We start from the raw sequence: 17379 nt of genomic DNA on the forward strand, positions 1-17379 counted from the left end.
CAAGGTTAGTTTTCTAGGGGTCTATTTATAAATGTTTTTATGCAACTTTTTCTCAGGATTCAACACATTTTCCAAATTGAAACCAATTATAAAATATGTGAGTCTTGAATAAAAGCTGTGTTAACCTGGTGGTCAGTAATAATGCTATTTCAAATACTCTTCATTAGTGAGGGGTGGCAGTGTTGCTAGCTCCATCTCCAGCATTGATGGTCAGTGGTAGTGCTGTTCACCCACCCCTTCCACCTTACATTGGTGGTCACTGGCAGCCCAATCAGTGTTTTCTTATCAGAACATCCATTTCTGTGCCACTCTCTCAGATGTCTTTGAGCCGGGACTATACATCTACGGTGCCAAGTGCAGAAATGCAGCTAATGTCTTAGGATCTTGCGGATAATTGCGCTGTCGTGCGACACTGTACCTAAATAAAATTGATGCCCTTTTTTCCCATAAATATAGCTTTCTTTGGTGGTATTTGATCACCTGTGCGATTTTTATTTTTTGCGCTATAAACAAAAAAAGAGAGACAATTCTGAAAAAAATATATATATTTTTTCACTTTCTGCTATATAACATTCCCCCCCAAAAATTTAAAAACAATTTTTTTCATCCTTCTAGGCCAATTTGTATTCTGTTACATATTTTGGGTAAAAAAATTTGCAATAAGCGTATTTTGATTGGTTTGCACAAAACTTAGGGCGTCTACAAACTAGGGGAAAGATTTATGTAATTTTTATTTTTAATTTTTTCTACTAGTAATGGCGGCGATCTGCGGTTTTTAGCGGGACTGCAACTATGGGGCGAATGGATCAGACCCCTAACTGACACTTTTGAGGGAACCAGTGACATTACTACAATAATCAGTGCTAAAAATATGCACTGTTACTGTAATAATGACACTGGCAGGGAAGGGGTTAACCTAGGGGTGATCAAAGGGTTAATTGCTAGCCTAGGGGAGTGTTTTCTAACTATGGGGGAAATGATCATAGAGACCTGTGATCCTATATAGAAGGATCAAAGGCGCTCTGTGATCATTTCAGAGAGAACAACGGTCAGCTGTGTTCTCTCTCAGCGGAGAGCGATTGTGGGTGCCCAGCAGCAATTGGTGCTGCTGGTCCCATGGACCGGCATCCCCACTGCCTAGTGGGGGCCCCAGGAGCACTCCCGCAGATCGCCATACAGGTATGGCGATTTGCGCAGCCGAGTCAGCCTGCCGCAGTATATATGCGGTGGGCGGTCGGCAAGTGGTTAACATTAACATTACATTATTTGCCGCTTTAATGTCATTTAAAGGATTTTCTATGTTGTCCTTGAAGCCACATGAAAAAGTCATATTTTTTTATAATATTTTTTTAATTAGAAACAAATTTAATATTAAGATTCGCTCCCTGCAGTCGTGGGGATGGTGTTCAAAGAAAAATTTGGATTTTTCATATTTTTAGGAGAATTTGTAAAACTAGCTAGAAATGAAATCCGACAGATTTGCTCATTCAATATGTGTGTACAAAGGCAAGGACACACCACTTAAAACGGACCGTCCACCATAGAACCAGCCAGACACTTTCGAGCTGCAAGAATAAATAGAAATGTATTATTTCTACCATACAGTATTTTTAGTCTAAACAACACATTTTCTTGTAACCCAGAATATCCTTTGAAAGAATTTACAAATTAGTCATGACCTATTATTACTGTTATTGCTTCAGTTACATTCTGCTTATTTAGATCTTCTTTGTTGTGTGTTTATATTCCTTTTTGTAATTTTTCCATTTTGTTTCTTTAATAGGGTTATTTAAAGCAATGCAGGAAGCGGAGGGACATGTTCAGCGATGAACAGTTGAAGGTCATCTTTGGAAACATTGAAGACATCTACCGGTTCCAGATGGGCTTTGTCAGAGACCTTGAGAAGCAGTACAATAACGAGGAGCCACATCTCAGTGAAATAGGACCATGTTTTCTAGAACACGTAGGTTTAACTGATCTGTTAGAATATTTGGCCTAGCTCAAATGTATACACTAACAAGTCAGGTTGAAGTGAACCAGTGAGGATAAAACAAGGAGGTTCAGATCAGTAAACATTTGCTCATATTCTAAGCCTGTCTTCGGCAATACTAACCCATCTAAAAAGCCACATTTTAAGGTCTGGTAAGACCTGCTCTCTGCTGTGCACTCTATCCAATTCAGACTCTAAGGTCTGGTTCACACCTACGCATTTTTTAGTGCGTTTTACGTTTTGCAGAAACACGCTACAGTCCATTTAACATGGTTTTTATGGGTCTTGTTCACATCTGTTCATTTTATGGAAAGGGCCAGGGACCAGCAGGTTGTGTTTTTGGTTTTATTGGCTTCAATGGATAAAAATATTGAAAAACACAAAATGCACTTGGAATATGCATCAACTGCAACCTGCATAGGTGTGAACCAGGCCTAAGGACACACCTGAGTGCATGCATTGAGGTAATGACAGGGAACTGCAGTAGAGAATAATGATCTGCAGACTGGGGCTAAGATTTTTCTTTATGGTAGTTTCCCAGCAGCACCTGCACTGGGCTGTGTTCCTTGCATTTGCTCTGGGCAGCAATTTGACTGACACTCTATTGTCCCCATTAGAGAATATATATATATATTTTTTTTTATTATTATACTCTGCACAGCTTTATGCAATGCACAACTAAATTAAAGGCCAACTCAAGCCAAAACCTGGAAAAGGTAAATTCTTTTGTCAAGTTTCCATTGCTGCTTGTGAGTTCGTTTGGGAGATTTAGGCTCACATCTTTCCCTGTGATAGAAGGACAAACAATATTTTAATGGTTGTTACTTGTACAGGAAAGTACCAGCTGTAATACTAATCTGATAAAGGTTCTAACCCTTCCCCCAATTTAAAGAAAATAAATGTTTTGCTGCAATCTATGTCCTGATTAGAGAATGTTGTCACCACTTCCTGTCCCATTGTTTAAACTTGCTTCTTTTTTGTGCCACCTAGAGAAAATCCACAAACTATTTGTTCTTTGTCCTGGGAATCTGGTGTTGGTAGTTTTTGGTAGAAGGCTCTCTATGTCAAGTACAAGTGAAAATCAACTATCGAACATAACTTTCCCTTACCTGAACATTAACATCTAACCTAAAATGAATCATTAACACTTACTGGCCCCCTAACTTTACACTACAAACCCTAACTTCACCCTTAGCACTTAACCCCAAAAATCCTAACACTGGACCTAACCTATTGAATTTTTAAACTACCCTCCCTGGTTTAACCCTTAAACCAGTGAGCTCCTTATTCTAACCATAACCTAATCCATAATCTAAGTTTTAACAAGTAACCCTCTGTGCAGCTACATACACATCCAATACCAACAGCTTCTGCTCCAGTAGAATGCAAGTCTTGCTCTGGAAGCATGCCACTCTGAGGTTTTACTGCCAGGATAACCTGCGTTTAGTTCCTATAAGGAGGAAAAATGGAACCGTTTACATCTCTTACAGTGCTTCCTACATAGTCCTCATCTTTCTCTCACTTGGACTGGTGCCCCCTACTCATTTGTGGGTTTATGCAACAAATGTGACCGTACATAACTAATCAAATCAGCTAGGCATGTGCATGTGAATATATAGTGATGTATATATTTTCTGGGGAATTTCAAATTACGTAGATCAGTTGGTGCTTAATAGCGGAAGTCGAAGATGCTGCACTTAAACATATGCATGTAGGGCAGGAGCAGAACCTTCCATATTGCCAAAACTTTCCTTAGGACCAATACCTTCAATACATTTGTTTTCAAGCAATCACATGACTATTATCTCTGTCTTTCTCTATGGTAATATCTGAGGCACAGTGGAAACTCCTGCTAGTGCTAACTGACAGCAGAGAGTGTGGTGAAGCTGACAGCGATGCTACCCAGTATGAAAGTGGACAATGTCTCCCATAGCCGCTACATGACTACATACATTTAGCTGAAAAGGTGCAAATAATTCTATAGGCTTGTAACAGCATTGTCACACATAGGCAGTAAGTCACCCAGGACTGCTGTTTCTGGCAGGGTCACCAGGTATAAAACTACTGTAGACAAATAGAGAGGGATTTGAAGAATGGGCTCTTCAGTATAAGCCAAATGTTTTTGACCAAACTTGCAATTTAAAAGTAAAGTTTCTTCAGAGAACCATAAAGAAACCATTGCCGACTTCTCATTTTGTAACAATTACCTGGCTGTCATGCCAATATCACTGATCATGCCAAGTCATTGATATATAACAAGTATGCAGATCAGGACTTTCTAACTTAACTCTGACTCTCCTGGTCTGTGTATTTTTCCATACCAAAGACTCAGAAATTATTGAATCCAGTGGGTAAACCTAAATAGCCAGAAAATCAGCATTTCATTAGAAGGTCAGCAAGGGAAATTCATGGATTTTTTTTAGGAAAAGTTTACATTAAAATTCTGGTTGACAAGAATTGTAAATTCTATGAAGTGTCTATTGAGTAAGTGAGACAAAGGGATTTTTGATGAGGATAGTACTTTGTGAAATAAAATACCAATTCCTAAGAGATATAGTACCGATCAGAGCTGCAATACCTCCTCTGCAGCTCTGTGAATTTGCCCCATAGGCTTCTGGTGTGTTATGATTATTAGCACTTTATGCTAAAAGGGGGATAGCATGGGTTTACCTTCTGTTCATGCACCACAACCTCTAATGAAAATAAGCCACCTTTTACATATCAGTGCTGCATTTCATATCTATAGAACTATATAACCATAAGCATGCACTAAAGGACTCTTTAACTCAATCCTTCTTCTATAAAATAACCATGAACCTAGAACTGCTTTAAAAGTGCTTCCTACATCCATAGGGATACTGTGCATCATCCATTACAGCTCACTCAATCTTTACTCTTAGTCCAAACACATTCATTTGTTGCCAGAAGCAGGTGTTAGGGAATAATGTTCCATTCACAGAGACTGAGCTAGTTACAGTGTAACATGATGGATATGGTGTTTTCATGTATTCTGCATCTTGCATAGAGTATTTTCTTATATAATCAAGCAAGCTTGAATCAGCACTTCTTTAGTCAAACAATCTTTTAACAGATAAGGATGAATGCACACTGACAATTTCTGATCCGCTTTTTCCAAATAAATATAATTTATAACCCATTATTTATCAGCAATGCATGCATAAGTTAGCTTTCTCTGCCGTGTTCTGCGTCCATTCAAACTGAGGCTCACATGTGTGAAATTTGGAACCACGTGTGCCCAAGGCAAGTTGTAACATTTTTCAAACAGCTTCACAGAAAAGCTCAAAGCTTGCAAAACCTTCTTAAAGTAGTAGTAAAGTGGAAAAAGAAAACAATTTGGCCCCCGGGCTGTTTGAGTCATAATGTGCTATAATGCAACACATACTAGCACATTATGACAGACGTACCTTAAAACGGAGCCCTCCAGCTGAGTGCTATCAGTGCTGTCTGCACTTCCATCTTCACCCAAACTTTCTTCCAGGTTTGCGCTTTGGCCGTTTCATTGGCCAGGCCGCTATGATGTCACGGTCATGGCACAGCACTCTGAATGGATGGCATAATCCAGTGTGCCATCCATTCAGAGTGCAGTGTGCATACGCGGTGACATCACCAGCTGGTACAAATGTGACTATCCCCGAAATGTTACATGTTTAAGAGATATTTTCTGTATGTACAGGTAATCCTTATTATAGACTTACCTGTAGGTACAAGTCATAAATCAGAGTTACTACTAATTGAAAGCAGGTCAAATGCAGGTATTTAGGAGGGCAAATGCAGGTCAAATGCACCTGTCCAATAATTCTGAATGATCTTAGAAGTGTCTCAAACTGATACTTTCCACACAAGTCCTTATCGCCTTCAGCCTAGTGCATTTATATTTCCACAAAACTCCTTGGTGAATTTTGTTTATAGCAGGTCATACATTATGTCACATGTATTCTAAAGGTTTGTGCATGTTGAAAAAAGTGTGCTTATGGTCAGACTTGTGTGGCTTAACTTGTCTGAAATTTCTTGCTATTTAATGTTTGACAATGAACCATATATAAAGTACTATGCTAAAATGAATCAGGGCTATTAATCAGATTTCAGTTGTCATTATTCGAGAGTAAGTTAGAAAAAAAATTCCAATTGGATACCATTGGCGGTACAAGCAATATTTATGCTTGAGTGAGATCCATTGTATTTTTTAGTTACATATAACTAAAGTACATCTATCAGATACATCAGTGTCCAAACTTCCTTTGATAATCCACTAATAACTTTTTCATGATTTCAATGACAAACTGTTCAAATACAAGTCAAATAAACCATTAACAAGAGTTAATTGAATAGATTTAGGTGGTTGTATTTAAAAAGTGGAGACAACGATGGTGGGTCATGTTAGATGGTCTGCCTTTATATAATGTGCATCTGAAATTTAGGGGCTTTCTAGGTGTGCAACAGCTGATTACAGAATCAACAAAGGTTCTTTATACAGTAAAACCTTGGATTGCGAGCATAATTCGTTCCGGAAGCATGCTTGTAATCCAAAGCACTCTTATATCAAAGCAAATTTCCCCATAAGAAATAATGGAAACTCAGATGATTCGTTCCACAACCATTTATTCATAAATCCTTCAATTTATAGTCCATATAAAAAGATTATAGCATTGCGATAGGTTGTGTAACCATACAATGTCCATCCACAAATAGCCGCTTCCACAAGGGGATTGGAAGCAAAATCCAGCAGGAGCTACAGGGTAGCAATATGGTTACATTTAATGAAGGTACAACATTTAGCAACTCACATGGTTGATGAATAAAATAGGCACATCTGAGTATGCAGGCATCCGGGGTAAAGCTGTCCACATAGACCATCTTCTGCACCGCCGGCTGCTAGTCTGTAATCCTGACCGGGAAGACCACCCTGCAGTAAAGCGATCTGAAAGCGAGGGGCAGCATGGAAGGGATGACGTAGATGACGGTGCGGAGGATGGTCTATGTGGACAGCTTTACCCTGGATGCCTGCATCCTTAGATGCGCCTTTTCCAATCATCAACCATGTGAATTTCTAAATGTTGAACCTTCATTAAATGTAACCATATTGCTACACTTAGAGGCGCCCCTCTTCTCTTTTATACTCAGCTGTGACTTGAGGCTACTTGTATATCAAGACATCGCTTGTATATCAAGTCAAAATTTATTTGAAAATTTTGCTTGTCTTGCAAAGCGCTCTTAAACCAAGTTACTCTCAAACCAAGGTTTTACTGTACCTGCATTTTGCAAGTGTTGTTACTTGGAAACTTTGGTGTGCCTGACAGGTTTAAGCTGGATACACAATATACAACTTTTGTTGGTAGATTTCCTTTACATTTACCTTCAAGTATGTAGTGCAAGGGCCTGCCAGATTGCATATAAATTGAGAGTGTTTAGGTCTGACCTCATATTATATGGTTTTGGTAAATCTAAATGAAAAAATTGAAAGAAAATTGTATAGTGTGTATCCAGCTTTACTTTAGGGCTTTGAACACATGGCCCATTTTTAGTATTTCACGCTACTAAACTCACTAGTGATTAATTGCTAATAGCAGCCATTGATTACTACACATTTGGAATAAATTAAATGAGGCACAGAGTAGCGAATAATTGCTAATCATCACACAATGCTCCAATGTGTGTGCAAGCTACTACATGTGTTTTGTGTGCATTCCCTAAATAGGGACCCATGTGTTCCAAATGTGTAGTTAGCAAACACTAGGGATTAACCTGCAGCAGTTTTTTGTGGTGTGATCTCGTTTCTAAAAATTGCTGTATGCTCCTAGCCTTAACACCCATGTGCTGTGTAATAAATGCACAACGAGAACTCTTTTTTTGGTGAGGTTGTTTATTGGTAGATATGGGATGCTTGACTGTTATTCAGTGGAAACATTTGACTCTAGTTGCTATATTAGCTGTCATTATGATGAAACAGAAAATTTGTTGAGAAGCGCTGAACCTGGTAGAAAAGGGGTTAAAGATCCATACAGGTTTTGCTGCTGCTGGAAATGGCTTTGAGTCTGCTTTCTTGACACTGCCTAAATGACAGCAGCTGAGCAGTAAAATGCGCCGGCCCATCGTGCAGAATGAACATTACACTTCAGTTGACTAAATGCCCGAGGGTTTCAGCCTAGTTTAATGTGCCGTTACATAAGCCACACAGGTCTGGCCTTCATCATCTGTGAATATGTCAGGGAATGTCAAGAAAATTATAATTCCCCCTCTTTTAGATTTTTATCTACAATGAATAGACCACTATTATGTAAGAGCCTTTTGGGCACAGTCCTGTTGTACAAGAGCAGTCTGCATTCAGTGCATGGAATTTTATTTTAAACACGTGTGTTCCCTGTCTCATCTTCTGTAGTCCAGTGATATGACTTACATGCTGACCACAGTACAAACCTATGTCTGGACAATGGAAAATGTGCAGAACATAGCAGCAATCGTTTTTGTAAGTGTTTCTTAGAGGGAAAAAAGTGACAACTTCTTAGAATGGAGTTGAATAGAGTTGATTTTTTTTTCTTTTCTCTGCGGTTCTGATGACAGATCTGTGGAGCGTTCAGTAGAGATTTCATTAAAGCTGATAAGAAAGTAGAGAAGGGATATTGGATTATAAGAAGAAAATGGTGCAGTAAGTTGATGCACTGCATGGAAATATTAAGTGTGAATCTGCAGTGAAGAGACTTTGTTCAGTTGTTGTATAGAATGCAATGGGATTGCTGCTATACAGTATATATAGCTCTTTTTCAAATAAAGATTTCATGCCATGTGTTACAGAAATTGGGTTTCCAATGGATTTCCACAATGGTACAGTTTCCATGCATATATACCCTTTGTCAATCACCAGAAATCTCTGATCATGTATTATGTATTTTTTCAAATTAATTCATCTGACGATACATGATTAGGGTTGAGCGAACCCGGACTGTATTGTTCGGGTTCGTACCGGACTTTTGGGTATTCGGTACCCGGACCCGAACCAGAACATTTCACTTTATGTTCGGGTACTGTCCGTTGTTCGGTAACGTTATTTGATGTTTTGGCGCGGTTTTAATGGCGCGGTTTCAACAGGTGCAAGGCAGCCAATCAGCAAGCGTTTAACTAGTGTGCCCTAGAAGCCATCACAACCATGCCTACTAATGGCATGGCTGTGATTGGCCAGTGCAGCATGTGACCCAGAGTCTATATAAGCTGGAGACACAAAGCGCCGCGCGTCAGTCTGCTCAAACTATACTAGAGAGAGGTTCCTGCTGCTGCTGAGGGAGAGATAGGGAGATTACTGTAGCTTTAGGCTGGAGATTCCTTTGAGGGAAAGCATAGGAACAATCTTCTTTAATCAGAAAGCGATCTACATTGATTGTATTGTGTGGGGGTGCAGTGCACGATCTTTTTGCCTGGAGGGAGAGATAGGAGATTACTGTAGGGTCAGGCTGGAGATTGCTTTGAGGGAAAGCATATATAGGAACAATCTTCTTTAATCATACAGCAATCTACATTGATTTGATTGTGTGGGGGTGCAGTGCACGATCTTTATGCCCGGAGGGAAAGATAGGAGATTACTGTAGGGTCAGGCTGGAGATTGCTGTGAGTGAAAGCATAGATAGGAACAATCTTCTTTAATCAGACAGCAATCTACATTGATTTTATTGTGTGGGGGTGCAGTGCACAATCTTTTTGCCCGGAGGGAGAGATAGGAGATTACTGTAGGGTCAGGCTGGAGATTGCTTTGAGGGAAAGCATAGGAAGAATCTTCTTTAATCAGACCCTGAAAACAGCGATTTACATTGATTTGATTGTGTGGGGTGCAGTGCACGATCTTTATACCCGGAGGGAGAGAACGGAGATTACTGTAGGGTCAGGCTGGAGATTGCTGTGAGGGAAAGCATAGATAGGAACAATCTTCTTTAATCAGACAGCGATCTACATTGATTTTATTGTGTGGGGGTGCAGTGCACGATCTTTTTGCCTGGAGGGAGAGATAGGAGATTACTGTAGGGTCAGGCTGGAGATTGCTTTGAGGGAAAGCATATATAGGAACAATCTTCTTTAATTATACAGCAATCTACATTGATTTGATTGTGTGGGGGTGCAGTGCACGATCTTTATGCCCGGAGGGAGAGATAGGAGATTACTGTAGGGTCAGGCTGGAGATTGCTGTGAGTGAAAGCATAGATAGGAACAATCTTCTTTAATCAGACAGCAATCTACATTGATTTTATTGTGTGGGGGTGCAGTGCACAATCTTTTTGCCCGGAGGGAGAGATAGGAGATTACTGTAGGGTCAGGCTGGAGATTGCTTTGAGGGAAAGCATAGGAAGAATCTTCTTTAATCAGACCCTGAAAACAGCGATTTACATTGATTTGATTGTGTGGGGTGCAGTGCACGATCTTTATACCCGGAGGGAGAGAACGGAGATTACTGTAGGGTCAGGCTGGAGATTGCTGTGAGGGAAAGCATAGATAGGAACAATCTTCTTTAATCAGACAGCGATCTACATTGATTTTATTGTGTGGTGGTGCAGTGCACGATCATTTTGCCCGGAGGGAGAGATAGGAGATTATTGTAGGGTCAGGCTGGAGATTGCTTTGAGGGAAAGAATAGGAAGAATCTTCTTTAATCAGACAGCGATCTACATTGATTGTATTGAGTGGGGGTGCAGTGCACGATCTGTTATGCCCTGACCTGAGCCCAGTGAGGAGGAGAAAGGAGAAAAAAAAAACTTTTATCAGTCTGTTAGGTGGGCGGCGTGCGGTGCTGCACATTTAATGCAGGCTCAGTGCATATGTGTCTGTCTAATCTGCATTTAAACTTTGACAGACACTGCTTTTCTAACCTGCTCTTCAAAAAGCACCAATGTAAGGGGAAAATAATTATTTTTCAGTATTTAGGGAAAAAAATATTTTTCAGTTTTTCATTCAAATGTTTTTTTTTTTTTTTTTTATTCAATAGCGGAATAGAACAACAACAGTGTCCAACCTGTTAGGCGTGCGGTGTGTAGCGACCATTTACTGCAAGCTGAGTGCATATGTGTCTGCTTAATCTGCATTTAAAAAAGAAAAAAACTTTTTTCCTTTATATTTTACTGTGACTTACAGCGTTTAGACAGACACTGCATTTCAAATCTGCTATTCAACAAGCACCAATAAAGGGGACAATTATTTATCAGATTTTTATTCATGCGTTACAGTGCGATACACCCATTGCATACTGTTGTATTCCGCTTTGCAATAAAAACCCATTTAGGGGCAAAAAAAGTTAAATGCGACCCTGTCTGCATATGTTACAGTGACATAGACCCATTGCATACTGTTGTATTGCGCTTTGCAATAAAAAAAAACATTTAGGGGCAAAAAAAGTTGATTGCGGCCCTGTCTGCATATGTTACAGTGAGATACACCCATTGCATACTGTTGTATTGCGCTTTGAAATAAAAAAAGACATTTAGGGGCAAAAAAATTTGATTGCGGCCATGTCTGCATATGTTACAGTGACATACACCCATTGCATACTGTTGTATTGCACTTTGCAATAAAAACCCATTTCAGGAAAGATCCAAATTCGATAAATATGAGGAGAAAGTCAAATAAGGGACATGGCCTGGGTCGTGGTGTTGCTGGTGGAGCTCCTGTTGCAAGGAGAGGAAGTGGTCAATCTGTGCCAGCTACACGCACAAGTGAAACACCTTCCTCAGGTGTGAGTAGGCGACAGAACCTGCAGCAGGGCCTAATGTGCCTCTACAAATGTTGAGGCCAGAACAAGTACAGACGATAGTAGATTGGGTTGCTGACAGTGCTTCCACTTCTTTCACATTGTCTCCCACCCAGTCTTCTGCTGAAAGGTCAGAGTTGGCACCTGCAGCCAATGTCCATCAAACTTTTACCTCACCCCCTTGCAAATCAGCCAAGCAGTCTGAGCCCCAAGTCATGCAGCAGTCTCTTCTTCTTTTTGATGACTCTGTTACCATGGTTTCCCAGGGCCATCCAACTAGCCCTGCCCCAGAAGTGGAAGAGAATGAGTGCACCGATGCCCAACCACTTATGTCTCTAGATGAGTACATAGGAGGACCATCGCAGCACGTCTCGGATGATGAGGAAACACAGGTGCCAACTGCTGCGGAATTCCGAATTGTGGAGACCGACAAGGAGGGCATGGGTGAAGACTTGGTGGAAGACGATGTGGAGGACGATGAGGTCCTCGACCCCACATGGAATGAACATCATGCAGGTGACCTGAGTAGTTTGGAGGAAGAGGCGGTGGTCGCACAGAGCCACCAGCACAGGAGAAGAGGGAGTCACCAACAACCATCTCCACAATGTCCCGTGGAAGCGTTCAGCTTTCTATCTCCCAAACACTGGAGCGGAAGAGGAAGTATCCCCTACCCACCCGCGATCCCTGGCCCTGAATGCCAGCTTTTCAAAATTCCTGGCCTTTGAAATGCTGTCATTCCGGCTGGTGGAGACGCAGAGTTTTAAAAGCCTTATGGCGGTGGCTGTCCCACAGTACATCGTGCCCAGCCGCCACTACTTTTCCAGGCAAGCCATCCCTTCCCTGCACAACCAAGTGGGTGACAAAATCAAGTGTGCACTGCGCAACGCCATCTGTGGCAAAGTCCACCTAACTACGGATACGTGGACCAGTAAGCACGGTCAGGGACGTTATATCTCCCTAACAGCACACTGGGTAAATGCAGTGGCGGCTGGGCCTGAGGCAGATAGCAGTTTGGCGCATGTCTTCCACCACCAAGGATTGCAGGGCGCTTCAGTTTGCCTCCTGTTCCTAACTCCTCCTACTCCGCTTCCTCATCCTCTACCGCCTCCTCATCCGATCTGCGTAACACCTTCACCACCAACTTCAGCACAGCCAGGGGTAAACTACAGCAGGCAGTTTTAAAACTTGCCTGTTTGGGTGAAAAACCACACACCGCACATGAGTTGGGGAGGGGCATTGAACAGCAGATCTATGAGTGGTTACTGCCAGTGAGCCTCAAGCCCGGCCTGGTGGTGTGCGATACCAGGCGAAATCTCATAGCAGCTCTGGGCCTAGCCAGTTTGACACACATCCCTTGCCTGGCGCATGTGCTGAATTTGGTGGTGCAGAGGTCCCTCAGAAATTACCTCGATATGTCAGAGCTGCTGCAGAAAGTGCAGGCCGTCTGTGCGCACTTTCGGCGTTCTCACCCTGCTGCTGCTCGCCTGTCAGCGCTGTAGCGTAACTACGGCCTTCCCGCTCACCGCCTCATATGTGACGTTCCCACAAGGTGGAACTCCACCTTGCACATGCTGGCCAGACTGTGCGAGCAGCAGCAGGCCATAGTAGAGTTTCAGCTGTAGCACGCACGCGTGAGTCGCTCTGCGGAACAGCACCACTACACCACCAGTAACTAGACCACCATGCGAGACCTGTGTGCCTTGTTGCCCTGTTTCGAGTACTCCACCAACATGGCCAGTGCCGATCACGCCGTTCTCAGCTTAACTATGCCAATTCTATGACTTCTTGAAAAAACACTTTGGGCGATGATGGAAGAGGATGTGGCACAGGATGAGGAGGAGGATGAAGAGGTAACATTTCCAAGGCTTTCAGGGCAGTCATTCGCAAGTGGCTCAGAGGGTGTGTTCCTGCACCCACAAACGCCAGGGACACAATTGTCCAGCAGGAGCACAGTTCTGGAGGATGACGAAGATGAGGAAGAGGAGATGGAGGAGGATATGGAACCATGTTCACAGCAGGGTGGCACCCAGGCCAGCTCATGGCCATCACTGGTGCGTGGCTGGGGGGATACGGAGGACACAGAGGATACACCTCCCATATAGGACAGCTTTTCGTTGCCTCTGGGCAGCCTGGCACACATGAGCGATTACATGCTGCAGTGTCTCCGCAACGATCGCCGAGTTTCCCACATAGTAGCTTGTGCTGATTACTGGGTGGCCACCCTGCTGGATCCCCGTTACAAGGACAACGTACCGTCCTTAATTCCCTCACTGGAGCGTGATCGGAAAATGCGCGAGTACAAGCGCACGATGGTAGACGCGCTGCTGGTAGCATTCCCACCTGACAGCGGGGGCACAGTGGACCACAAGGCCAAGGCAGGGGAGGAGGAGGAAGAGGTCGTCAACGCTGCCAGGGCACCGCCAGCACCTCATAAGGCAGGGTTAGCATGGCCTGAAATGTGGAAAAGCTTTGTCAGCTCGCCACAACAAGCAGCAGCACCAGCAGCTGATATGGAACGTCTTAGCAGGAGGCAGCATTTCACTAACATGGTGGAGCAGTATGTGTGCACACGCCTAGACGTACTGAATGAAGGGTCTGCCCCCTTCAACTTCTGGGTCTCCAAGTTGGGCACATGGCCTGAGCTTGCCCTTTACGCCTTGGAGGTGCTGGCCTGCCCTGCAGCCAGTGTATTATCTGAACAGGTATTTAGCACGGCTGGGGGCGTTATCACAGATAAGCGCAGCCGCCTGTCCAGAGCCAATGTGGACAAGCTCACGTTCATTAAAATGAACCAGGCATGGATCCCACAGCACTTGTCCGTACCTTGTGCAGAATAGTCATGTATATCGGCCTTACCCAGCCATTGCTGGATTTGATCTTTCTTACTCTTTTGGGGTGTACCCGAATTTAACATTTTTTTTTTTATTAAAAACCAAAACCAGTGTTGGCTACCTCCTCCTCCACTGCCGCCATCACTTCCACCCACACCGCCATATCCACCGCCACCTCAACCTCCTACTCCATAGGGCCTCGTCCTCCTCCTACATCATTCAAGATTTTTATTTTTGATTTTTCTGTTTTTTTATGTTATTTTAAGTTATTTCCCTATCCACATGTGTTTGCAAAGCACTTGCCATGCTCTTAAGATGAGTTTGCTGCCATTTGCAGCCCTCTAGCCCTTTCCATGTTTGTTTTAGAGGCATTTTAGTGCTCAAAAGTTCAGGTCTCCGTTGACTTCAATGGGGTTTGGGATTGGGGCAAAGTTCGGGTTAAGTCCGATTCACAAACCCAGACTTTTTTTTCAAGTTCGGTCGAACCCGCCGAACCCGCACATCCAGGTATTCTCTCAACTCTATACATGATGTTAGAAAAAAGAGTTGTATTTGTGTGCATTTTATATTTTAGAATTGCTAATTTTATACTTAATGAAGCACTAGGTCAGCTTAAAGTGGATCTTGTACTGAAAGGACCATTTATTACATTTTCCCCACCTTTACAATTTCACATCTAATAGAAATCTGTGGAAAATTAATTTGAAAATATATGTGGCTTGATGAGGGTGACAACACAATCCTCCTAGTGAGATCCTGAGAACACTGAATATCTTAAATCTTTAGAGTTCCTCAGCATTCCCAAAATCTTGCCCGAAGGATCATGCCATCACCCTCTGGCTAGCCACTGCAAGTAGAAACCAGATGTAGTGGTAAGTATAATTTCTAACTTTTTTTCCTGACAGTTGTTTTTTTACAGGTAGGGGAGGCAAGGAGCATAGACTCTCAGTAGTGTAGTGGGAGTTAATTGATTGATTGGTTAATTGTTCAATTGCTTAATGGTCATACCATGCTTACTTGTATCATACATATATATACTTCATGCAATGTATGTGTATATGAGGGTGGAGTAAGCGCTGACTTTAGTGTGAAATGCGTTACATTTTATGTTCCTGTCATACCTGTGATGGGATTTTAATGCTTCAATAAAGTTACCAAGGAGCGCAGCAACATTTCAGATTTTGCATGTCTGAATCTCACAGACGAGTTGTGCAGCATTCTGGGTTCCTGTTCACAACATGTGAGAGTCGGTCACTCACCTAGAGCGGCATTTCTTTGGCTTTACTGACCCATGTGATTTCTAAACAGATAATTTCAAAGTATGTAGAGGCCCTCTTTTAATTTTAAGGATTATAAGGACCAGGGCTGGAGTGGCCTACCGGGATAGCAGGAAATTTCCCGGTAGGCCGCCTGCCCTGGAGCCGCTTTGGGCTGTGACTGCAGCGGTGCCCAGGACCGATCCTGGGTGCGCCGCAAGCTGAGACAGAGGGGAGGGCATCAAAGTCCTCTCCTCCCTCCTCCTCTCCTTGTGTAAGACACACACAAGGCTTGAGTCTGAAATGTTTGGCGGCCACTGTAAGGAAGTCCCGCCTCCTAGACCAGGTCATGTTATAAACTGAACACTGATCCAATGCTGTGAAATTGAATCCGTGTGACGTGTATCATAGGAGCCAGTCTAGGAGGCGGGACTTTGTTACAGTGGCCAACCGGGCAATTGAAATCCAAGCTTCCTGACACCGCAGGAGATTTCTGATGTGTGTGATCCAGGCACTGATTAGGCTGTATTTGGTGGGCAGTGATTAGGCTGCAGTCGGTGGGCACAGATTAGGCTGCATTTGGTGGGCACGGATTAGGCTTCTTTTGGTGGGCACTGATTAAGGCTTCATTTGGTGGCCTCGGATTAGGCATCATTTGGTGGACACGGATTAGGCTGCATTTGGTGGGCACTGATGAGGCTTCATTTGGTGGGCACTGATTAGGCTTCATTTGGTGGGCACTGAGTAGGCTTCATTTGGTGGGCACAGATTAGGCTTCATTTGGTAGGCACAGATTAGGGTTCATTTGGTAGGCACAGATTAGGCTGTATTTGATGGGCACTGATTAGGCTGCATTTGGTGGGCACAGATTAGGCTGCATTTGGTGTGCACAGATTAGGCTGCATTTGGTGGGCACAGATTAGGCTGCATTTGGTGGACACTGATTAGGCTGCTTTTGGTGGGCACTGATTAGGCTGCATTTGGTGGGCACTGATTAGGCTGCATTTGGTGGGCACTGATTAGGCTTCATTTGGTGGGCACTGATTAGGCTTCATTTGGTGGGCACTGATTAGGCTGCATTTGCATGGCACTGATTAAGCTTCATTTGGTGGGCACTGGTGAGGCTGCATTAATCTCTTGTATCATGTCTGCAGTCTCCGACCATCTCCTGTATCATGTCTGCAGTCTCTGACCATCTCCTGTATCATTTCTGCAGTCTCTGACCATCTCTTGTATCATGTCTGCAGTCTCTTACCATCTCTTGTATTTATGTCTGCAGTCTCAGACCATCTATTCTATCATGTCTGCAGTCTCTGACCATCTCTGGTATCATGTCTGCAGTCTCTGACATCTCCTGTATAATGTCTGCAGTCTCTGACCATCTCTTGTATCATGTCTGCTGTCTCTGACCATCTCATATATCATGTTCTCAGTCTCTAACCATCTTTTGTATCATGTCTGCTGTCTCTGACCATCTCATGTATCATGTTCTCAGTCTCTAACCATGGTTTGTGTCATGTCTGCAGCCTCTGACTATCTCTTGTCTTTTATAATGTCTGC

At 42.9% G+C, this 17379-nt stretch overlaps 1 protein-coding gene across 2 annotated transcripts in view; it reads left to right on the top strand.

Annotated features, from left to right (window-relative positions):
- ARHGEF9 (Cdc42 guanine nucleotide exchange factor 9) overlaps positions 1–17379 on the top strand; it is a 621241-nt gene that overhangs the window by 518254 nt on the left and 85608 nt on the right. For both annotated transcript variants that reach the window (XM_082263895.1, XM_082263896.1), the window contains one exon: positions 1784–1963. In XM_082263895.1, coding sequence (XP_082120021.1) covers positions 1784–1963 — 180 coding nt within the window. The remainder of the gene's footprint in view (positions 1–1783; positions 1964–17379) is intronic.

The sequence above is a fragment of the Pelophylax lessonae genome (genome assembly GCF_965119305.1).
Source record: "Pelophylax lessonae genome assembly, chromosome: 7".
Lineage (NCBI taxonomy): Eukaryota > Metazoa > Chordata > Amphibia > Anura > Ranidae > Pelophylax > Pelophylax lessonae.